At 34.9% G+C, this 24,612-nt stretch overlaps 2 protein-coding genes, 1 long non-coding RNA gene and 1 other non-coding gene across 4 annotated transcripts; 2 read left to right on the forward strand and 2 right to left on the reverse strand.

Annotated features, from left to right (window-relative positions):
* Window positions 1-1,556: 1,556 nt before the first annotated feature.
* Window positions 1,557-6,740, forward strand: LOC133310335 (transcription factor PIF3-like). The gene is made up of 9 exons (XM_061511251.1): window positions 1,557-2,245; window positions 2,461-2,703; window positions 2,811-4,053; window positions 4,156-4,260; window positions 4,364-4,429; window positions 4,811-4,876; window positions 4,956-5,459; window positions 6,111-6,228; window positions 6,369-6,740. Exons 2-9 carry the CDS (start codon window positions 2,615-2,617, stop codon window positions 6,377-6,379), a joined length of 2,202 nt encoding a protein of 733 aa, XP_061367235.1. The 5' UTR covers window positions 1,557-2,245; window positions 2,461-2,614; the 3' UTR covers window positions 6,380-6,740.
* A 2,474-nt stretch (window positions 6,741-9,214) lies between these two features.
* On the reverse strand, window positions 9,215-13,089 carry LOC133310341 (uncharacterized). Its single transcript, XM_061511258.1, has 2 exons — window positions 12,766-13,089; window positions 9,215-11,700 (listed from the first exon to the last, which is right to left on the reverse strand). The coding sequence occupies exons 1-2, from the start codon at window positions 12,817-12,819 to the stop codon at window positions 9,502-9,504; spliced, it is 2,253 nt and encodes a 750-aa protein (XP_061367242.1). The 5' UTR covers window positions 12,820-13,089; the 3' UTR covers window positions 9,215-9,501.
* Window positions 13,090-19,651: 6,562 nt separating this feature from the next.
* LOC133310328 (uncharacterized) lies at window positions 19,652-20,586 on the forward strand. Its single transcript, XR_009751442.1, has 3 exons — window positions 19,652-19,728; window positions 19,830-19,911; window positions 20,344-20,586. It is a non-coding gene; the product is annotated as an uncharacterized LOC133310328 (long non-coding RNA).
* A 3,610-nt stretch (window positions 20,587-24,196) lies between these two features.
* Window positions 24,197-24,303, reverse strand: LOC133310353 (small nucleolar RNA R71). The gene has a single exon (XR_009751448.1). It is a non-coding gene; the product is annotated as a small nucleolar RNA R71 (small nucleolar RNA).
* Between the last annotated feature and the right edge of the window lie 309 nt (window positions 24,304-24,612).

A 24,612-nucleotide genomic window follows, 5' to 3' on the forward strand; every position in this document is an offset into this window, starting at 1 on the left:
GGAAGAAAACAAGCAATGAGCACCGTTAGGAAATACAAGTTGGAGGTGGTGTTCCATACTTAGCCAGCTAAATGAAGCTGAGGGCAATCCAAATCAGACCATAATACCCTCATGTATTAATATTAGGATATTATTATGAGGTTATATTTGTAATTATATCTCATTTACCAATCAATATTTTATCTTCAACCAAATATAGGTGTACCAAAAAAAAAAAAAAAACTTTCATCAATTTGCCTGATAATATTTAACCCAACCAAATAACTTTTTTTTAACTTTTTGATCTAATTCATTTTTTCTTTAGATCCTTGGTAATTATATTTTCTCGGTGAACATAAATTTTAATTTCAACCAAACACCACGTTAAGTTATTGTTAGTGTGAGCTCTAGGACGACGACGATGATAATAATAAAGAACTACTCACAACAAAAGAATAATCTTAAGCTGTTAGAAAATAACTAAAGTTTAATTTTTACTCGTTAATTTATATGAAGAATTAAAAAAAAAATTATAGTCTGAAATCATTGCTTAGAAAAACGGGGCTACACTATTTGCTGTCTTTATAGAAGACAGGCAGACATCCAATCCCTTGCGGATTATCTCGTTGACCCATAACTAATCCATTCCCTAATACAGTTCTCGATTAATTCCCACTATTTTGTCAGTCTTCATTGGTTTTTTTATTCTTTTTTTTAAAAAATTTAAATCTCAAATCATTTTCTTAAACTGTTTAGGTGGTCCCTATCCTCTTATCTAAATTGTTCAAAGTTGATGATCAGGGTGTCTAGTTTATTAATCTAGATATCTAAGTATTAATTAAATTCATCCTTGGAAAATGGCAACAATAACCTTCGGACCGTGACGTTATCTATGCTTAAAAAAAGGGCATGAAGGACATTCTAGTGACATTTAATTAAGGGGACCGCATGTAAAACCAACTATAATATGGTTAGCATTCTCTTAGATTCTACCTGATGACAAAGGTCCCCTTGAATTCTTAAAAGAAAAACTGCAATTAGTTAAAGCGGTTGCCTTTAATCCTGTCTTTAAATTTCAAATGATTATTCTAAACACCTTATAACAAATCCAAGACTCGAAATAAAGAAAACCAGAAAAAAGGACACCACTCCTCTTCTGGCATGATTGCAACCCCTAGTTGCCAAATATGAGAACCCACCTTCACCACCTTATAATTAACCCATAGTCTTTCCAACAATGAAGGGAAGAGGATTGCTCTTTTTGTCAATTAAGAAATTTTAAACAAAAGTGATGAGCAAGGTCAATGACTTTATTAATCTCTTAATCCACATTTTGAAAACCAGATATTTGATTATTATTATTTAAGGTTATCTATATGAAAGAGGGCCACTGTCCAAACAGGTTATAATGATACGGATATGATTTTGTTGCGGTGCATTATGGATGCATTCATACACAACACACACACCCAATATTGCAAGGATAATATATACAAAGAGTGAAACATGACACTTGATACTCTTCTTCTAAGTACACCGAACAGGGACACACGCACATACACACTCACAATATGGCAAAGATAACCCCCAATTTAAGGCAAAAACCCCCCAGACAAGAGAAGCGTGTGATTCACTGTGTTAAGAGGAGAGTGAACGTTGGATTCTGAAGGGGTCTCAGAAACTAAACCACGACAACTTGTGACTAAACCATGGTTAGATACCCTTGAATTTTCTCTCTCTCTCCTTTCTCTCTGTTTCTGTCCCCATTTGTTCGTGTGTGTCACTGCTAGTGCTTTCTGCATTGGTTCTCTGCAACTCTGCAAATCTTTCGCCGCCTTCTGCGTCCACTTGGGGGCGTTCCCCCACTTCTGAAATTTTGTGTTTTCTCTTTCTTCGAGCTGAGACACAGTCTCTTAAGTATGAAAGATTGCTTTTTTGATAACTTCCCGGTGATGTGTGAATTGGGAATGATCACTCCCACTCAACTAGCAGTGTTGTTGCATTTGGATTAGAAGAACCTTGTTGGTCTCGAGGAGCTCAGGTTTTCCAGAAATTTTGTATCTTTTTGGGTGCCCATTTTAGCAGAGATTATTTGTGGTTATTGGAGTTACATGGGTTTCCCTTGATCTCTGCAGAGAATTACTGTCACTATCGTCGATGGAACTCAACTGGGTTTGTGTGTTTGTGCAACCTGAACACTGATTAGGAAAAATAAAGAATAAAAATAAGATCGAATATTTTAAAGTCCTTACTTTTTCTTGGCAAGGTTTGTGTTTAAGTCATTAAAGAATTTGTTTAACTGATGCTGTTTTATTACTTTAATTTTGTATTATAGTTTTGATTCTCTCTGATAAAGACTTGCGCTATTAAAAATAAATGATTTTTTTTTTGTAAAATTTTGCTGTAATATAATGTAAGCTTGTTTCTTCTCCTTTTAAAATCAGTAGAGATTGAATGTCTCATAAGTGTGGCTTACGTCAGGTTTCTTCCATGTCTTCAAGCCTCATTTGGATTCCAAAGGTTTCCTAGCTAACATAGTAGAGTATGTTGGAAGCAAATATAAGGGGTTAAGTGCCTAAGTTTGAGGCCTTTCTGAGTTTTTGGTGCTGTGGTTCCGTTGATCTATTGATTCATCATGCCTCTGTATGAGTTATACCGGCTGGCTAGAGAGAAGCTTGGTGAAGACATTAATAACAGCACACATACAGCTGATCAATCTTCCTCGTAAGTTCATTAGCTTCAGCTGTTGTAACTTTTTTTATATGTGTTTTGTATTGCATTCTTTTGTTTATATCTTTCTTAACTCTTGCCCTTTTGGTTTGAATGTGCAGGCCTGAGAATGATTTTTTTGAGCTGGTTTGGGAAAATGGTCAGATTTCGAGCCAGGGTCAATCCAGTAGAGCTAGAAAGAGCCCCTCCTGCAGGAGTTTGCCATCTTATTGCTTACCATCTCACACTCCCAAGGGTCGAGATAAAGATGTAGGATATGGTACCAATACAAGGCTGGGAAAGTTTGGGGATTTAGACTCTGGACTAAATGAAATTCCAATGTCAGTGCCATCCCGTGAAGTGGATTTGAGTCAAGATGAAGATGTGATACCTTGGTTGGATTATACAATGGATGCCTCTTTGCAACATGAATATAGTTCTGATTTTTTACATGAACTATCTGGGGTCACGGAAAATGACCTTCATGTCTCAAATAATTTTACTCTATTTGATAAAAGAAGTAATGGCAATCAGGTGTGTAGGGACTCTCATAAATATTCTGCAGAACAAGGTAATGTTTCCAAGGGTTCTTCAGCTGAACAAGTTGAGACTGCTAGACCTAAAGCCAGCACCAGTCAGTTATACCCGCCATCATCGCATCAATGTCAAACATCACTTGTATCTGTTAGATCAAGAGTATCAGATATAACTGAAAATAATATTACTAGTAATGCAACCCAGGATGTGTCTTGTGGTGAGATTACTGAGATTCCATCTTCTTCAAGTGATTTTTCTAGCTTAAAGGTGCAGAAGCAAGATCCAATTATGCCAAGCAATGGTTCCACCATGATGAATTTCTCCCATTTTGCAAGGCCTGCAGCTATTGTGAGAGCTAATCTTCAGAACATTAGCTTGAAGAATGGTTTGGCATCAGCAAGATCAGACAGTATGGGAAATAAGAAGAATAAAGGTACTGCTGCAACTAGCAGCAATCCTCCTGAGTCAACTCTTGTAGATTCAGGTGGTGAATGTCCAAAGGAAAAAACCATGCACTGCCAGCAGGTTGTGGAGCAATCCAAGGCTGATTTGACTTTGCAGCCAAAATCTCTTGAACAGAATGTTGTAGTTTCTAAACAGTTGGAATCTGCTTGCAAAGAGAGTGCCATTAAGATTAATCAATCTTCCAATCAAGTTCTTGATGAAAGTGGTGCTAAAGGACAGACAGTCACTGAAAAAAATATGGAGCCAGCACTAGCCTCTTCCTCTGTTTGCTCTGGCAATGATGCAGATAGAGTTTCAGACAATCCAAATCAAAATTTGAAGCGAAAAAGTAGAGACACCGAGGACTCTGAGTGCCATAGTGAAGTAAGTTAATGTGTTATATCTACACTTTTTTTTATATGTTTAATTATTTCCATACTTATTTTATAGATTCTCTCTATAACCAAGAAAACGTTTTACTTGAAGGATGTGGAGGAAGAATCAATGGGTGTTAAAAAGGCAGCTGCTGGGCGAGGTACTTCAGGTTCAAAGAGAAGCCGTGCAGCTGAAGTGCATAATCTATCTGAAAGGGTGAGCAAGGCCATCTGCTATTTGTGTCGTGATAATTATAAAAAAACACATTTTCCCGCTAGGGTTTGTGTAGTTTCCGATTTATCTGATTTTATGCATACAGAGGCGAAGAGACAGGATCAATGAGAAGATGCGTGCATTACAAGAACTCATTCCAAATTGCAATAAGGTTGGCTTTTTTCTATTTTCGTCCTTGTTAGGTATCGTAACCATGAAAAACTTTATAAACTGATGCAATGTTGGGCTATCGCTAAGGATTTAAACTTACAATAGATAATTATTGAAGTTTGTTCTTGTGGAATGTGGAGGTTTTATCAGATTGTTGAAAGTTACAAATCACAACAATATATGTCAAGCCTGAAGTTTAGCTTTTGTTTGCAGGGTTTCAATTGTTTCAATTCTCAGCTTGAATATGAAACATGATCTTTCATTAAATATATTCTAACAGAAATAGCAGAAGTTCCACATGAACTATTAAAGTACTTTGTATATGTGTACATTTACTTTGATTCCTCATTTATTTTGGTTTTTCTGACTTCGTATGCATAAGGTGGATAAAGCTTCAATGCTGGATGAGGCAATTGAGTATCTTAAAACACTTCAACTCCAAGTTCAAGTAATTTCTCAAGTTTTAATTTTTCTGATTATAAATGACCTACCTATAGCATGAGATTGATTCCTATCTTTTGATGCAGATGATGTCAATGGGAGCTGGTCTATATATGCCTCAAATGATGTTACCTGCGGGAATGCAGCACATGCATGCACCGCATATGGCTCAATTTTCACCTATGGGTGTTGGCATGCATATGGGGTTGGGTATGGGTTATGGGATGGGCATGCCTGACATGAATGGTGGATCTTCTAGATTCCCAATGATTCAGGTGCCCCAAATGCAAGGAAGTCATATACCTGTTGCACATATGCCTGGATCCACTGCTTTACATGGCATGGCAAGATCAAATCCTTCAGGGTTCGGGATTCACATGCCAATGCAACGTGCTCCTGTATTTCCTTTTTCAGGAGGGCCTCTTATGAACTCAGCAGCTCTGGGACTACATGCATGTGGACCAGCAGGACTTGTTGAAACTGTTGATTCGGGTGCAGCATCTGGCTTAAAGGATCAAATGCCAAATTTGGACCCACAAGTTAACCAGAACACTAGTGGCCGTGGCTCAACAAGTCACATCCCTAACCAGGTCTGTTTTACTCACAAATTTCTTGAATTTTTATATAAATATATCTCAATATGTAGTAGGTTCAGCACCTATGTAGCACCGATATCGACACACGACATGACACTTCGACACGTTAATTCTAAAAAATGTTAGATTTCGACACGTTAGGACACGTTTTGATATTAAATAATATTTTTAATTTATGTTGTGTATATTATACTTAATATTCAATAATTTAACAAAAAAATGAAACTAAACTTATATTTGCAAAGAAACATAAGATATCCCAAATATTTATATTAAACTCAATAAAATGAAAATCGTAATCCAACGAATCTAATTGTTGAAACTAAAAACTCAATGCAACGCAACCTTTGAACTTTTTTTTGAATTTCTATAACGCATGTTGAAGTGTTGGAGAGTGTTGGGAAGTGTCGGACACCACACATCAGTATTTTTGAAGTGTCGGTGCTTCATAGTTCAGTACAAACAGTTTGGTTTGTTGATTTATTACAACAATTGTGGAACCCTGGCATGGTATTCAGTTAAAATCAGAAGTGATTATCTGGTCCCCAATCCCCATCATCAATTTTCAAAACATTTTATTTCCACAATAATTTTGTGCTAGTCATACTCTTGATGTTTGTGTTCTCCATTTTTTTGTTATGCTAGTGTGAAGCAGCAACTGTTGGATATGAACAGTCAGCTTTGGTGCATAATAGAGGTCATGCCTCTGAGGCTAATGACAGTGGAGCTGATAATCCTGGCAAAGAAGATAACCTTGTGATTGGTAAATCTTCTGAATAAGTGTCACTAAACACATGGACGCTCACAACGCCATATTTAACCTCAATTTTTACATTGATATTTTAAGCATAAAAGGTGTTTCTTAATGGAACGAACGACTCACTGTTGAGTTTATACCTACAGGTTATGATTGATACTCCGCATTGACCATGGCCAATAGAAGAATGCAGGTTTTTCAGAGATGTGAGTCCAAAATCTCTTGTTTTTCATCCTTGCAAGTTCAATCCAGATTACCACAGAGGATACTTCAGATGACCCGTCATAATAACCATTGGAATCCTATTTTCCGGGAATTGCACAGATTTTGGTATCTTGGGAGACGTCGCTCATTTGTACATCCATTTAGTGACCCGTTCAATCAATCGGCATAAAAATTTTATGTATCTTGCAAAATATGCATTCAAATGTTTGATTTTGATCTTTCATAGTGATTCTTTGGGTTAATGAAATAATGTTTTTTCTTTGCAATCTATTCTCTCTCCCTCTCCTACAAAATAAGAGAACAAGCGGTGCCACATATACTTGAATATGGTTCTTGGGGAGAACTCAGATGCGGATAACTGTTCTAGTTTGATGTCACAGGTTGTCCTAGTGTTTACGGATTATTTATTGGAAAATTTATTTTTGTGGAGTGGTTGGTTTTGTTCATTTATTACCATACCATTTATTCTGTGGACTATGTAGATTTTGATACACGTAATCATGGCACGATAGGCAAGAAATTCATATATATATATATATATATATATATGAGTAAATACTCTTTTGGGTCCCTAACAAAAAATACGGTTCTCACTTTAGTCCCTTACAAAAATAAATTAGTCAGTTAGTCTCTAACAAATTCAAAGTGGACTCATTTTAGTCCTTTTGAGGGACTAATATGGGTCTTTTTTGAATTTGTGAGGGACCACGATTGCAACTAAATGGGTCCACTTTGAATTTGTTAGGGACTAACTGACTAATTTATTTTTGTAAGGGACTAAAGTGAGGACCGTGTTTTTTGTTAGGGACCAAAAAGGGTATTTACTCATTATTATATATGGGTTCGCTTTTTCAGCAATTACTGCATATAAGTTATTTGCAGTAAGCCCAATACGATGTCGTTTTGGGACGAAAATCATAGTGTTTTTGTAATTTTAATTTATTTAAGGATTATTATAGTTTTTATAATTATAATTTTTTAATGTTTTAATGCCAAAATGATTTCCTTTTGGGAGTAAATGCAGATAAGTTATCTGCAGTAACTGCAGAAATATTTTTCTCTCTCTATATATATAGGGAAAAAAGTTCCAGATGTTATTTTAGATAATTTTGTCTAATGTTCATCGAAACGACGTCGTTTTGAGGTTGAAAAATTAGAATGATAAAGACTATTATAATCTTGAAATAAATTAAAATTACAAAAACACCATGATTTCTGTCCCAAAACAACGTCGTTTCGATGATCATTAGATAAAGTTATCTAAAGTATCTTTATAAAAAACAAACTCATATATATATAGGGTAAACATTTCTACATCCACCTTAAGTAAGGTTATCTATAGCTATCCAAAAAACTACGTTGTTTTGATTAATGAAGGGTGTTTCAGTAAAATGCATATGATAAAGAAATAAATAAAATTACAGAAACATCTTTCATTAATTAACCTAAAATTACAGAAACACCATTTATTAATTAAAACGATGTAGGTTTTGGATAGTTGTAGATAATCTTATATAAAGTGACTATATATATATATATATATATATATATATATATATATATATAGGTAGGATCCTTTGACACCAGTGTCAAATTTGAAATTTGACACCTCATCTGAGAGCCATTAGATCAAAAAATATCAACGACCCTGATTTGTAAGCATGTGACACCATTGATATTTTTTGATCTAATGACTCTCAGATAAAGTGTCAAATTTCAAATTTAACAATGGTGTCAAATAATCTTACCTCATATATATATATATATATATATATATATATATATATGTGGGTGGTAATCCTTGTTCCTATGCTGATACGACATGAACAAAAATTCACGTTGGGGTTGATTTATTTTAAAATTTGTGTCGTGTCGTTTTTTGGTTAATTATCTTTTTGATCATGTGTCATGTTATTTTGCACACCTAAAGCGGGTCATGTTAGTATTGAAAATTTACAAATTTCAGTTTATGGGTAATTCGTTGGGTTTGTATCAAAGATTTTGAAACGAATGAAATTTGGAAAATGTGTCCGGTTACAACCGGGAACCATGGATAAAATTTGATATCTTTGTAAGTTATCTCGTCGTATGTAGAGGAGTATGTAAGATAGGTTAAGTTTTGACTTAAATAGGTTAGAATTGTGTAAAAAAATATAGAGTCTGGCCTGAGCTATTAGCCTAAGTAGGCTTCAAATTACAAGTCTGATCTGACTTACATTTAAAAAATAAAAGTTTTGTCTTAGGTCTATTAGCCTGTTTAAGCCTATTAAACATTCAATAATTAAAAGAATAACTAAAATAATATTACTTTATTATTCAAAATTATTAAAATAATAATTTTATTTAAAATAAATGATATGATATAGGCCGACCTGTAGGCTTATAAGCCCGACATATACAAAAAGGCTATGCCCTATTTTTTAAATAGGTTTTTTTTTAAAAGTCTAGTCCTGTCCTATTTTACTAGTTGTGATAGGTCAAGTCTGGTCTAATATAGACTAGCCCATAAGTATCTATAGGCCGTCCTAACCCATTTACACCGATACTTATGTGCATAGTTTTCAATTCCTCATTTTTTTGGGTGGATTAGCCATAGATGAGTTATTTATCGTAGGGGAGGAGAATTTGGTTGTGATTGGCGAAAGCTCCCTTAGGAAGCAAAATGGATGCACAAGGATTGAAACAGTTATGTAATAAACAATCAATACTAGACCATCATGCAGACATTTTTGCAGAACGTACCAGCAAATCATCTTTACACCACCAAGTTAAAATTGCTTCCATCATTTACTAAAAACAATCAAGAACACAATACATATATTCAAAAGAATAAACATACGAAAACAAATCAAACTTTACAGCAATGCCTAACGCACGGCCTAGTTCATCTTCTATATACACTGCACTCTGCACACCTCTTTTGCATTCAAACAATTACAAGAGAAAATATTAAAAGTATCGAAACCAACATGTATGCTATAATGCTTTGCACCACACCAACGAAAAAGAAAGCAAATATGTAAATTCTGCAAACTTGTTCACCATGTCCCATCATCATTTGACTTTAATATCGCCCTTGGCCTCAGGCTCCGAGGAGAGGTTTTTGGAGGATGGAGATTTCCCAGTGATAGCTTTCTTTGCTTTCACTAGTGACTGTTTTACCTTTGATAGAATGTTATTTGATTGCTTCTGAGCTGGCTTGGCTGGAGTTTCTTTTGGAAGTTCCTTGGTGGCTTGAACCTCAGTTTTCACAGGCTCCTCAATTTGTTCTTTCTCCAAATTATCCACTCCAGTTTTAATAGACTCCTCTTCTTTTTCTTCAAATTTAGATGCCAATGTTTCTCTAACAGGTTCACTTACAGCTGTAGATATTTCATCCACCTTTGTCTCAGCGTTCCCTTCTTTCTTGTTATCAACATCTAGTATATCATCTTTTACACTCTCTACCTTAACAGTTCCAGCTTCAGTTGTAGCTGCCTTTGCCTCTTTCTGTTCCTCAACCTTTTTGATTTCAACCTCTGCCTCTCTTGAGGATTCTTGAACAGCATCAGGTGTTTCTGGTTCCTTCTTGTCATCATTTGCAGCAACAGCAACCTTTTCCTCAACACTGGCAGGAACAGAATACTCTCTTTCTTCTTTTAGGCCAGTTTTGGCTTCCTGATCAATGGAAGCTTGTTCAGGGATATTAATAACGCCAGCCACTTCTTTTGATACCCCTTTAATAACCTCGGTGAAGTTTGATTCTTTCTTGTCATTCTCTTCAACAACCTTTTCTGCAACTTCAGGAGAAGTTTCCACCAGATTTGGAGGGGCTGCTTGAGCTTCCTCATTTGATGAAACTTGTGCAGCATCTACCGTGATGTTAGCTTCCTCCTCTTTGTCAGTTTTCTCTTCCTTGAATGGTATGGGGTCTTTGATTGTGTCATCCAAAGTTCCCTCACTCTTGACGGTTTCAATCACATCTTGCTCAGTCTCCACGTCCTTACTAGTTTCCCCAACTTCCTCACCTACTTGCAATTGTTCTCTTGGCTTTTCCTCCACTTCAGTAGAAAGAGTTTCTGGTTTCTCTTCTTTTCCATGCACTGCTTCTGACTCTGAGTTGCCAGTCTCTTTCACCAACTCAATATCTGATTCTTTGGGAGGGTGGACCTCAACTGTATCACATGGTTTCTCTGCACTTTCAGCTTCCATTTCAGTGATAACCTCCTTCGGCGGTTCTTCTTCCTCTTGTGTGAATGATTGTTTCTCTGGTTCACTTTGGTTTTCATCAGCTTCAGTTTTCTCTGTTTCTGTAGGCACTGCTTCGTACTTGTTAGTCTCTTTCAATAGAGGTGCCTCAAATTCTGGTTCTCTTGATTTTTCCTCAATGGTCTCACTGGTTTCTGCGGTGTGTTCAGGAATTGCAAATGTGTTTGATTGCTCCTGCTTTTCTGGTTCTTTCTGGTTTTCCTCAACTTCAGTAACCGCAGGTTCTTCTTTCACTTTTTCTGTAGGCTCTACTTCGTAGTTGTTGGTATCTTTCACCACCTCAGCTGAGGGTTCAGGAATTGCAACTGTGCTTGGTTGCTCAGCCTCTTGTGATTTTTCTTGGTATTCTTTTTCTGCTGCTTCTGTTTTTTCCTGCACTTCTGTAGCCACAGGCTTCTCTTCCTTTTGGGCACTTGTTTCCAAAATTTCAGCTTCTTTCAGAGGATTATTAGCCTCAGTTGTATTGCTTGATTTTTCAATAATGGTTTCAGCTGATGCTTCTGGAATGTCAGCTGTCTTGTGTTGCTTCTCTTCTTCTATTTCAACAGGTTCCATTTCTAGCTGCTGTGGTGTTTCCTTCACAGTGGCTTCTGTGGATGTTGCATCAAGTATCTGAGACTCAGGAATCAGTTCCTTCTCCTCCTTCAGATTGTCAGCAACTGCAACATTTGTCTCCAATGACACAGAATCATCAGTTTTTTCTACAACAACAGAAGGCTCAGCCTTGTCATCATCTCCTTCAGTCTTGGAGAGAGTATCCTCAACCTTTTCATGTTTCAGGTTATCTTCAGCAGAAGCCTCTAATAAAGCTGGAGAATAATTATCAGACTTTTCAATCTCAACTGCAGCAAGCTCAGCCTTTATCTCATCTCCTTCTTCTGTCTTGGATGAAGGTGCACCTTGACCTTGTGCATCCTCAGGCTTGCCATGTTTTTCTTCATCTTCATTGGCTAAAGAAAGGATCTTTTGTGCAATATCTTCGCTCTTTTCCTTGTTAACAAATTGCTACATAGTATAAAGATGGAAAAGCAATGACAATTAAATCAAGAGTGACCACTGACGAGATGATTAAGCATTAACAAACAATGGACGTAAGCACAAAAAACAAACTATGAAACATGGTATAAGTTGAAACTAGCAAATGAAGTAAGAAGGACAGCGATCACAATTTGTAAGAGAATCTTTGGTATTAATTTGGTCTGCTGCTATTTTGTTCTTTAATTTAATCATAATTTGTAAGTTTGCAGAAAACACTCTCCATAATTAACAATATTGTTAAAATGCTGGAAAACATTGCATACTGCATAGTTCCACCTTGTCTAACTTTGCAACATTTTGATCTCAAAATTTTAAATAGCAATGGTTTAACTTCATGAAAAATCTAGAACTTTCACATATGATTTTAAAATATATTAATAAAATAATAGTGAGATAAGCTACTCAATGAAAATATATATGCTTAAAAACTTTTACATATAAGAGCAATTGTTAGTAAAATTATACATTAAATTGAGGAAAATAAAGTTAAGAATAAATATAATTTAATTATTTATTTAATATTTCATTTTGCCCCCATAATACTTGTTTTTTAGATCCGCCTTTAGTACACTACAGGTATATCTTTCTTGAATCAGGATACATATTGATCATCATGTCCTCTCTCTTTTTTCACAACAATTGAAATTATAATACTCACTGAGTCTTATCCAGAAAACGAAAAATAAATGAATAATTTTATTTAATGATGAAATTTTTTGTATGAAAATACTTATAAATACTTAATAACCAATCATAAAAGTAAATAAATAAGTCACAAAACGCAATAAATTTTTTTACTTTGTCTGCTTTCACAAAAATAGATTCATAAGGTTTAGTATTTTTCAAAAGAAAACCATCAGCAAAATTTGGTCAGTTATCCACTGAGCAAAGTTATGTAAGCTTAATTCCAAAAAAGAAACATAAAGAAAAGTTATGAAAGCTTGATCAAAGTAGCTTCTGCTTAAAACTAAGCACAGATACAACAGGAAGTTCAGGATCATAGGAGCCTTAAAACTGGGATAAGGAACAAACCTCATCAGTAGCAGCAGCAGAAGTATGATAAGATGCAACAGTCTCAGAAGCCATGATGGGAAATACAAGCTCACAAAGTGACCTTCCAAGTTGTTCAGAAGTTCAGGTGGAGAAACAAATAAAGAGAGTAATTAGTGAGAGGAATAATTTGGTTGGCAACAACTCCAGGAAAAAAGAAAGAAAGCCAGTTCAGCTTTAGGAAGAAGAACAACTAGTTTTCCACAAACAAAAAAGCAGAAACAGGTATGATTGACAGACTGTATCACATGATATGGTGGTGCCAATGATGTAAGATGATTAGGATTAAGGTGCCACTAAAGTTTTCACATTAAAAACAAAAAAATAATAAAAGAATAAAATAGAAAAGTTGATTAAATAGCTGTGAACTGTGGCAAAGTGACTAGCTTTATTGGAGGGATAGGGGACCAGATCACTACGAAAAATCTCCTACGTTTAACGGTCGATAAAATATTTGGGCCCTCCTGTCAAACTTGATGTCCTTGTGGTTTATGAGATTCCCCAATGTCATTAATCTTCTAATCCTAATTAAATTTTGTTTTGGACCCACACTATAAGCACCAATTCAATTTAAAAATTGAAACAGTTGAGTAGGATTTTTTTAATAATTTATATTATTTTCTAACACATAAAATTCAAAAATGAGGTTTATCCGATATGGCCATATAAACCCCTCTATAAATAAAGATTAAACTTTTTAGCTATTATTGTGCATATATACTATTAGAAATATATAAGTGTGAGCTATAAAGAAGTCTCGTATTGATTAGAATTGAACTAAGTGAGGATCATATAAGTGCAAAAGACTCGTAAACCTACAACTTTAAGGTTTTGGATTTTATTATGATATCTAAGCTCACTTAACATTGTTACCCACTTAATCCATAGACGGTGGTTTCTTCCGGTCATAAGCTCTTCTTGCTAGGCCCAACAAGTGATATCAGAGCCCACGGCTTACTTGAAAAGAAAATACTTCTGCAGACCATGGTTTGTAGGGGTGTTCATCAACCAATCTAAACCGATTCAAACCGCAGTGACCGAACTGAAAAATTGATAACCGAATAAACCGAAAACCGATTAAAAATCGCAAATTTTAATTGGATTGGATCGGTTTTTGGATGGGTTGATGAAAACTGATCCAATATATTAATTTCCCTCTACCTACTTGGGTATTTTCTTAATTCTAGCTTAAAAATTTCTAAACCAAGACCTATTAACCCATCAACTAAACCCAAGCAAAAATCTAGTCATATCTCATCAACAAAATTTTATCTTTGTAGAGCTTCATATCTCATTGCCAAAATTAAAAAAATTATATTATAGTTTACTAATGCTTTTGTATTTCAAAAAAAAAAATTACAAAGCCAATATATACAAAAGATGTTATTTGCACAATAATCAGAAATAAATTTTAGGATTTTCAAAAAACCGAAAATCGATCCAATCCAAACCGAAAAAAATTGGATTGGATCGGATCGGATTTGAAAAAAAATCAAAACCGAATGGATGATTATATGATCAAACCGAAGGGGTTGGATCGGATGATTTTTGCTTTCAAAACCGATCCAATCCAGACCGCGAACACCCCTAATGGTTTGTCACGGGAGTGGATCCTCTCATGTGTTAATTAACATGACCATGTCATGTGGGGCAATCATAACCATACATGGGAGAGTTAATGATGATAAGGGAGAAGAGAAAAAAATATAAGGATAGAAAGTTACATATGACATGATCACGTTAAATTACACATGAAATGATCCATTTTCATTTGTCACTTAGCGCTTAGTGGAAAAATTCCTTGGAAGGGTTCTGCGCTTCCCATGCCATTCTTATCATATACACAACCCTTTTGGCTCTGTGTCTATTATCTGTGCACGGTGATGTGCAACGTTAGCTACGGTTGTCTTCCCCATTAACATCACTAACTAACAGATCTCATAGCAGCTACGACTCCATGTCCAAATTATGGAAACGATAAGTAAATGCTAACTCTGATATTTAGACAAAAACTAAGGAAACTTCCGCTAATATTAGTACATATAATCTTATGCAGTTTGTTTCTTTTTTAATTAAACATCACTATCGCCAACTTGGTTGGACCATCTGTCTAATAGCCTGTTTGATCCTGTTATTTTTAAGTTATAAATTACTTATAAGTTAAAGTTAAAAAAAAAAAGCTTAAAAAAAGAAATTAAAAATTGTTTGATAATTACATAAAATTTTTAGCATAAAAGTTATTAAAAGCACATATTTTAAAAAAATTATTTTTCTCTATCTTTATAGCTCTTTATATAAAAAAAGCACACAATTCAAGAAAAACAAATAAGAGCTTAAAAAAAGCTCATCATTGGAGCTTTTAACTTTTTTTCTTTATTATAAAAAAAAAGAATTTTTTATTATAAGAACTTTTCTCAAAACCTGTTTGGCCTACCTTATGCTTATAAGTAACTTCTAACCTAAAAAAAAAAATCCAAGCAGGCACTAAAAATTATCATAGTTTAGCGTTGGGGAAATATTAGTACACATTATTTCATATTTACATCATTTTTCCACATCAAAATCTTGTATTGAAGAACTAATTTTTTAACATATGCACGCACTGGTAAGGGTCTTTTTCCAGAATTGCACTAGTCATACATCAAAACTGGAGTGATGTAGACAAATATAATATGCAAATATCATGATATTCAATAAATAATTGTGTTCATCTATGCCATAATTATAACTTGGAATTTAACAAAAAAGTAGAAGATATTGCTTTAGCAGCAGATTGGTATGTGCATATATTGTACCTGGCATCAGGGGTTAAGGAGAATTATCATAATTCACTTAAAAATGATATAAAATTAAAATAAGTAATCACATTTCTTAACGATTTGAACACCGTGTTTGTTCCACGATAAGATCGTAGAATCTGCTTTAATTTTCAAACTTGGATTAGGACATACCACTTCGATGAAAACGATGCTGCTTCATGTCACTTTAAAACATTATTGCTGTTCCCATGTTAGGCATAATTGAGTAATACTTTTCTCCCCCATTTTTTGGTATAGAATTTTCTCGTCCATTTCATTTTCACGAATTAGGTAATTTTGATGAATTTTCTGTGCGTGATGTTACGTTGCTTTCCGACAGGCATTATTTACGATGTATTAGTTGTTATATTCAATGAATCTATATTGAACAAAATTAAAAAGAAATAGAATAATAAAGAAGAAAACAAAAAGAAAAATACAGAAGTAGGGATGAAAGTGAATCGGACCGGCCTACGACATAGCTTATATCAGGTCGGGTTTGATCTATTATATATATTCAAATAGAACAGACCTGAGCTTTTAAAGAAGACTATTTAAAAAGTAGGTGATAGGTTTTTTTTTACATGCCGAGCCTATAAACCTACATGTCGGTCTATATTATATTATATATTTTGAATAAAATAAAATAATAGTATTCATAGTAGTACCAAATGGTGATAGTTCAGTTAATGCATGTGAGCTAAGTAGGTGATGGAACGACCTAGGTTCCTTACCAATACTATCTTTGAGAGTTGTATAAGATTTGTGCCAATCTCTACAGTACCATCAGAATCAACACTATTGATGCCTATCGTTCTAGCTTGGCTGAAAATACCATCTAAGCGTTAATATACGGCGGAGATTAACTACGTAATAAGTATGACTTGAAGAAAAAACAAAAAGTATAAATTTAATCAATTGAAATTATTTTATAATTTTATTATATTCAATTAAATTTTAATAGAAATTTGACTTTATTTTTTATATAGAAGGAACCAATATCTCAACATGTGATATTGTCTATATGAATCTATTAAAAAAAAATTGTTTCTTAATCTTATTTTTTTTGTTTCTTAATCTTATTTTTTTTGTTTCTGTTCTTTGTTCTTGTTTTTTATTTTCTACATTTACAAATTGTTTGTCAACTTATGTAATCTTGGAATTGTATAGGGGAGAAAACATAAAGATAAGTTTTTGGCTACTACAAGCATCATGATGTGTTTGTTGGATTTATGTAGTTGTTTTAATTTACATAGTATAGATTTGTTTGTTGGATTTGATGACATATATGTTATTTAGTTTGAACATTTTACAAAGTATAGTTTGAAAGCGACTTAAATGCATATTGTGATGAGTTTTGTTGTGATTCATGGTTATGTTTGGATGTTGAAATTTTGATTTTGATTTTAGCAATAGAATTTGAGTATTTTGTGAAGTTGATTCATGGTTATGCTTAAAAGTTAAAAATTAACAGGCTAGCGGACGGTAAGCCAGATTAACAGTCAGACTAGTACTAGGCTCACGTCATGTCAAATTGAAATTTTTTGACATAAATTTGATTTTTTGAATCAAAGTTCGGTCCAGCTCAGGATAATGTATTTAAAACTAGATATTTTGTTTTCGATTCAACCATGCAATACTTTCCGCAATCAATGTTGAGAAAACCATAATTTCACTACAATTTTTCCATTTTGTCTCAGTTCAACATTTTAATATTCTTAGCCAACAAGTTCAAGATATGCATGATCTGTGTTTCTTTCTTTTTTCGGCCTCAACCGAATCATCTTTTTAACCCTCTTTAGTTGGGAAATGAAAAGTATCAAGTATCAAATATCATGAGTCACTGGTCATGACAGCTGCCACCTCTCTTTTAAAAGATGCAAGACTTAGTGTACATGGCAATTTGTAGAAAAAATATTATCAATGTCAATTACATAAAGAAAAGTTTAAAAAGCCCACCTTCTTTTGTTGTTGGGCTAGTTCCCCTTGATATGCCCCATAAGTTTTGAAACTTCCATTAAGCCCATTTGTGAATCCAAGTAATGGTAAAGGTGGTCCTTCACTATTTGAGCCTGTTTTCACAAATCAGATAATGTGCTTTCTTATGGTGAAGGATAGTAGAATGTGATATGGGCTTCAACGTTCAGGCTTGGAAGGTATTGATTGGTTGAATGACCAATGCCTCCATAGAGAAAAATGACCCTTCTAAAGAGAAAAGAAACAAATCACTCGTTTGGAATTCTGCTTTGTTTCTATTTATGCGTATGAATATGTTTTTTGTATTTTGGCATTTACAGATTGCCCAGGTCCTCACTGATCAGTGATATATATACAAGCGAAGGAGTAAATAATATATTCTTTTGATACTTTGAACCAAATTTGATCCTCAGATTACATTTGGGATCAAAAACTACAAGCACACGTGACTCTTCCAATCTTGAAGCAACCAAATCTTGTCATATTTTATTATCTAAACAAAGAATTTTATAAATAAAAGGAGTTTAATTACTTTTCCAAACAAGAATTTTGCAAAGGAAATAAATCTAATTATTTTATCCAAACAAAAAAATTTACAAATGAATTCGATAGAATTTTCAAATGTTCCATCAAAACACACACTAAAGAAAGAAGAAACAAATTACTTCATTTAAAATTTGTGAGCTCTGGCTGGAAAAGGTATATTACATTATGTAAAATTTGTACCTTTCTCGTATATTATGAAATTGTTATGTCCTTAAGGGAAACGATGATTTATGTTCCTATACTTGAGTTAATTTTTAAATTAAATTTCAACATAACTATATATACAATGGGAAAATTATATTTACAACTTTTTATAATTATTTTTATTATATTATTGGATCAGAATCAAATTAATGACTCTTATTTGATACCATTTGATAATCATTGATTTGATTTTGATCCAATAATTAAAAAAATAGTTGTAAGAGATTATACGTATATATAATCATTTTTTTTTAATTCCATGACTCTAATTACCGATTTGGGACAAGTTAGGTTTCTTGGATATACTCACAACTTGGGCGAGAAAAAGGACCCACACAAGTATAAGACTAATCCCTAATAAGCAACGTAAGAATTATCCAACTCTGACCTCAAAATTGCTCTAGGAATAGTATAATAGCCCTAACCCAATTAATTAGCAAATTACATGTAAATAAATAATTAAGCATGTTTTAGTGAGTAAAATTAAGTATAAGGCTTAATGAAATGAATCTGAGTCACTTTGGAGTTAAAAAGTGTACTAAGTGAAAATTAAGGGGTATAAATGGGTACTGGCGAAAGTGCCCAAAATATAAAAATAAAATTATAAATATTCCTAGAATAATATTCCAGACTTTTGGGTGAAGTTTGGTAATCATTGGAGTTAAATAGATAGACGAACCGATACCCACTTAAAACCACTTAACATAAGGTTAAGTGGCATAAAACAAAAAAAAGAACCCAAGCCCCCCATTTCCCCGTCGAGCCAGCATCAGAGAAAAGAAGGAGAAAGAAGAAGAAGGGAAAGGAGGGAGGAAGAGAGAGGGAGAGCAAATCCCAACCGTTTTGGATGATTCAAAAGCCTAAACTACTCTAAATCTTCCCCTCTTTCATAATCCTAGCTTAGTTCTTAGTGGGGAGCTTTGTGGAGAGAGATATTGGCTCTCAAAAATTCGGCCCTTTGGTGAAAATTGGGGTTTTGAGGGCTTCAACCTCCATGGGAGCTTGAGGAACGCTCCTTGCTTGGTTGTGCAACCATTGGTGGTAAGATTCTACCCCTTGAACCTTATTTTCATGGAAAATTGCATGAGTCAGGGTTCAATGAATAGTGAATTGGGGTCTTTGATGAAATGTTGTTAAATTAGCTATGTTCTAGAAAGAATGGAGCTTAGAGCATGTTATGGAAAATGCTAAGAATGTCATTTAATCGGTGAAAATGAGCTTAGATAGCTAAATGAGTATATTTGGAAAATGGCAAGAATATGACACTTAGATATTGGAGTTCTTGCATTGTTAATGAATGGTTTGGTTTGGTTGGTTGTTGATTATGCCTTGGTGTTGTCTAGGATTGAGGCAATTGGACCAACCTTGAGAGACCAACCATTGGAGCAAGCTATGAAGCTTGATTAGCTCCATTGGATAGGTGAGTTCATGCTTATGTTTGGTATGAATTGTATAGCTTGGTTGATAGCTATGAGATGTTATTGGATGCAATATGTGTTAATTGCATTAAACCTTGTGTAGGTTTTGTTTGAGAAGTGAAGTATTGTAATTGACTGACTGTGGAACCTGTTGGTGGTGAACAAAGGGTGACTGAAGCATTGAGGTAAGCCTTCGGACCTTGGGTGTAATTCCCTTGACTGTTCCACCAAGCCCTGAAAGGGTAGAGGTCGTGATTGTGTATATAAATGCAATAAAATAGTGTAATGCTTTGTTATACGTATGTGTATGCATTTGGTGTGGCATAGGATGGTGTTTCCCTATGTTGGTATGTTGCATGACGATGCGTAAATCATACTTGGTAGTTAGCTGGCCAGTAGGACTATTTGCATCTGAGTTTCCTAAGGACAGCTTGAGAGCTTGAGGGATTTCTCCTGGAGATGTTATTGCACTTTGCATAGATATGTATTTACTGCATTATTATTGTTATTGCTATTACACTGATATGGAACTGTGGGGTGGAAAGATGCTCCAAGGATCCCTGGTTTACTGGATATATTCGTATATCTCACCCCGTGTTGTGGGGACCCCCTTTCAGGTAAGGATGCTGTAGGAGCCACCAGTGGCAAGTTGCCATATTTGGATTAGCATATGCATGAGGATCCTATATTTTGATATTATACATGTTGTTTTGTAACTCACATGTATAGGATTGTAATTCATAGACCATTGATAGATGTATGATTTGTATATTGGAATGGACTTAGCCTATGCTCATGCCTTTGGTCATCTCTTTTGTTGATGGGAGCCAAGGGAATGATCATAGTGTTTTGTAAGCTAAGTTCCATGAATTGTAATGAACTGATTTGTAATTGATGAGTACTTTAAGTTTAATATATGTATGCTCATTAAGTATTGGATTGTTGAACTGGAAACTAAATTAGGTACCTAGTGCTAAATTGGGAAATGTTGAGAAAACAAATACATCCTGTCCGTTTGACCAATTTTCACACCCAATGTGATGGAATTGGACTTTGATGTCTCTATGGAAGTTGTAGACATTTCTCCTAGCTTTCCATAGAGACCAAAATGGTGTAATTTGAGTGAGTATAGCTCAAGTTATGAGTGGAAAACCATAGGTAGATTAAATGACCTTGTTTTGGGTCACCCAGCCCTGTGGATGGCGCCTGGGGCGCCAGATTCACGCTTGGGGCTCCAAATTACGAGATCAGACAGTAGCATCCACGCTTGGGGCGCCAGATCCACGCCTGGGGCGTCAACTTTCTGTTTTTCCCACGCTCTGGGCGTGGATCTCACGCTACGGGCGCGGGGGTTCTGGAGGTTTCGCACCTTTTTCTTAGAAAATGCATAACTTTGGCTACGGTGCTCCGATTTGAGTGCGGTTTGAACCCACACGTAGCTAATGAAGAATCCTATAACATAGTTGAAGATGGGAATCATAAAAGGAGTTTAGAATTAATTTGATAATTAAAGTGACGAAGACATTTAACGACGTATTGTCAAGTAGAATGGGAATATAATATTAAGTTTAGTCCCACTATTCCGCGAAGTATATATAGTTATGATCACGCACTTGGTTATTTAAATCTGGCTTGTTTAAAAAGGAAAAATTTATCCAGTTTTCTAATTGAACCAATGTGATTGTAACTGCGTTTAATGTCGTACGCAATGATAACAATCCGGTTCTAGAACGGGGTGTTACAATTAGAACTCTACTCTTTTGTCAGAGTGTCCATCCTTGAACTTATATTGCTACTTGAGTCAAATCTCAAAGCTAACGTGGATCATTATTGTGAGTTGATGTTATATTATGTGAATTTAAATATTTGCTCTAAGTAGTTTTTTCTTACAATTAGAATATGTAAATGTAAAATCAAATAAAACATTCACAAAAAATGAAGGAGATACTCAATCACATTTTTTTTCTTCAAAATAAAATTTGTGAAATTCAGAATTTTTTTGGGGTAATTATAAGCTCTAAAATTCAAATTTTAATAAAAAAAATCCCAATCCATTTAATCTTAGTTATAGCATGCACAACATAATACATCTGAGTGAAGACTATGGAATAAGGTTACCATGAAAATATGAGACTCAAGCAAGGTAACCAATTTGATCCTGAAAAATAATCAAGAACAAGAACTCTTTAATGCCAGGTAAAGGAGAGAAAAACCTACTAAAAAAAGGAGAGAAATTACACTTGTTCTCTATATATAAACTTAATAGATACTTATACTATACAATATTTAGCATTTAATTAATGTGTTTGATAAACCTTTAGTTTATCTTATTTTATAGACTAAATTAATATAAAATATCAAGTTAAATAAGTCAAAAACTAAGGTTTAATATAATAATCATGAACATTATCTGAATTTTTGTTTAATGGAATCATCTTTGCTATTTTTTAGGGATTTGTTGACAAAAGGAGTCAAAGATGAAGATTGGATAAATAGAGATCACAACTAGAAAAGATAAGATCAAGAGATGATAGAAGAAGATCAAAACCAATAAGATTGAGGATCTTATCAAGTTGTTAGAAGTGGGAGCTTAAGCCCCCATTCAGAAGCTTAAGCTCCCTAAAAACGCAAATAGCTACTGCCTCTGGGCGCTTAAGCCCCCAACTCAGGGCTTAAGCGCGCCACAAGAAGAAAAAGTTGTCGCGAGGAGCGCGCTTAAGCGCCCTTCAGAGCGCTTCAGCGCGCAACGCGAATCAGAATTCACTGTCCTAGGGCGCTTAAGCGCGCTACAACAGGCTTAAGCGCCCAGACAGATCCAACTTAGGCCCATTCGAGTTTTCTACTAGGATACGAACTCTTGGCCAATAAAAGGGCCATTGGGGACCAGAAATACATAACTTTTACATTGCTAAACAACTCTTGGGTGCTCAGAGGCTGAAGGAATGCGGAGAAACATCAGATTCATGTTCGTGAGCGGCGGAGACGGATCAACGTCAAGTGTTCACTGGAGATATTGAAGATCCACCAATCACTTATGGAGTTTGGGGGAGCTTTTTTATTTTCTTTTGTTCTTGATTTTGCCATGTCCGGCTAGTTCTTTAAGTAGTTAGGGTTAGATGGATTTTAGTCGATTTATTATGCTTTGAATAATTCGTACGTTAATTTTCCTTTTTATCATGAATGAAGTTATCTGTTTTTAATGCTTTATATAGGCTTGAATCTTATATAATGATCATCGGTAAATGCATGACAATAGGGATGTTGGTGTGTGATCCATATCTGATAACTTCATCGTAAACGCTATGATTCTAGGGATAGACATAGAATTTGCGTAACCTTAAGATTCTTGAACTTAATGCTTGCATTCTTGGGGAATAACCGGGGAACTAGGGTTCTTTCAAGTTTGTAAAGGTTTTAGGGTAACAAGGGATTGAGCTCTAATAACACGCGAAAGAATTGGTTAGATTGATATTAAGGACGGTTAACGTAAAGAAGGACTTTGAATCATAATAAGGAGATTAAAGGAAATCGAACCCCTAGCTACGTTTTTATTTTATTAGTTAAATCACATCTTTAATTTCTTGTCTTTAATTCTTGCAAGCAATTAGCTTAATATTTAATATTTTAATTTTGCAATTCAAATCCTGTTTCCAAATACACTTTCGATTGTCCAACTAAGTTTGCGATAGTGAATTAGTGCTTGAACCGTAATCCTCGTGGGAACGATCTCTTACTTAATCATATATTACTTGTACGATCGGTGCACTTGCCGTGAGTAGCAACAAGTTTTTGGCGCCGTTGCCGGGGATCACTATTTCAACATTAATAGTAGCTATTAATTCTTTAGATTGGACCTTATTTTCTGTTATTTAATTTTCTGTTATTTAAATTCAGTTTTATTTTCTTATTTTATATAATCTATTTTTCTGGTTTATGCGAGGTACCGTTGACACCGATTCCTTGTAATTCGACCCGGAGATAGAGAAAACAGCAAAAAGAAACAGAAAACTTGCTAAAGAAAGAAGACAGCAAGAGAAAGAAGCTTCAAGCTCAACAGAACCAAGAGAAGAAGCAATGGGAGACAACAATGTACCTCCACCACCTCCGAGAACGTTGGGAGATTACATGACTCCTGCTCGAGTTCCACAGACGGCGAGTATTGTTAGACCAAACGTGGATGCTAACAACTTTGAACTCAAGCCGGCACTTTTACAATTAATTCAGAAAGACCAATTTGCCGGAGGAAGCACTGAAGACCCTTACATCCATCTGGAAAACTTCTTGCTATATTGTGATACCTTGAAAATGAACGGGGTGTCTCGGGATGCTATTTTGCTCAGGTTGTTCCCATGTTCACTTAAAGACGAAGCAAGAGGATGGTTGCAATCGTTACCTCAAGGAAGCATCACTCACTGGGACGACTTGGCAACCAAATTTTTGGATAAATTTTTCTCATCTTCGAAGATGGCAAAGCTCAAGGCGGATATCACTTCTTTTGAACAAAAAGAAAGTGAATCTCTATACGAAGCATGGGAAAGATTCAAAGGACTGCTCAGGAAGTGTCCCCAACATGGCATTGAAGCCTGGGAGCAAGCGAAAACCTTCTTCCAAGGGATGACGCCGAACACAAGAACAGTGGTGAATGCTGCATCAGGAGGGTCCTTGAAGACAAAAACTCCAGAGGAAGCCTTGGAATTACTAGAGTCTCTAGCCTCTCAGGAGTATGATAATGCTCCCGCACCACAGAGAAGAGCGGGGATTATGAAGCTTGATGGCTATGATGCCATCTTGGCCCAGAATGATCAGATCCTACAGTCCAATAAGAAACAGCAACAACAACTAGATGCTCTCACAAAGCAATTTTCTGATTTTCAAGTTTCTTCTAA

Source organism: Gastrolobium bilobum, unplaced genomic scaffold, assembly GCF_033153095.1.
Source record: "Gastrolobium bilobum isolate Gb01-03AN ecotype WA unplaced genomic scaffold, APGP_CSIRO_Gbil_v1 utg7354, whole genome shotgun sequence".
Classification (NCBI taxonomy): domain Eukaryota; kingdom Viridiplantae; phylum Streptophyta; class Magnoliopsida; order Fabales; family Fabaceae; genus Gastrolobium; species Gastrolobium bilobum.

Excerpts from the sequence above, each read along its gene's own strand:
- LOC133310335 (XM_061511251.1), top strand. The coding sequence starts at position 2,615 with ATGCCTCTGTATGAGTTATACCGGCTGGCTAGAGAGAAGCTTGGTGAA. Across the intron at positions 4,261-4,363 it reads TGCATAATCTATCTGAAAGG|AGGCGAAGAGACAGGATCAA; the intron begins GTGAGCAAGGCC and ends TTATGCATACAG. Across the intron at positions 4,430-4,810 it reads TCATTCCAAATTGCAATAAG|GTGGATAAAGCTTCAATGCT; the intron begins GTTGGCTTTTTT and ends CGTATGCATAAG.
- LOC133310341 (XM_061511258.1), bottom strand. The coding sequence starts at position 12,819 with ATGGCTTCTGAGACTGTTGCATCTTATCATACTTCTGCTGCTGCTACT. Across the intron at positions 11,701-12,765 it reads CTGCTGCTGCTACTGATGAG|CAATTTGTTAACAAGGAAAA; the intron begins GTTTGTTCCTTA and ends TATACTATGTAG.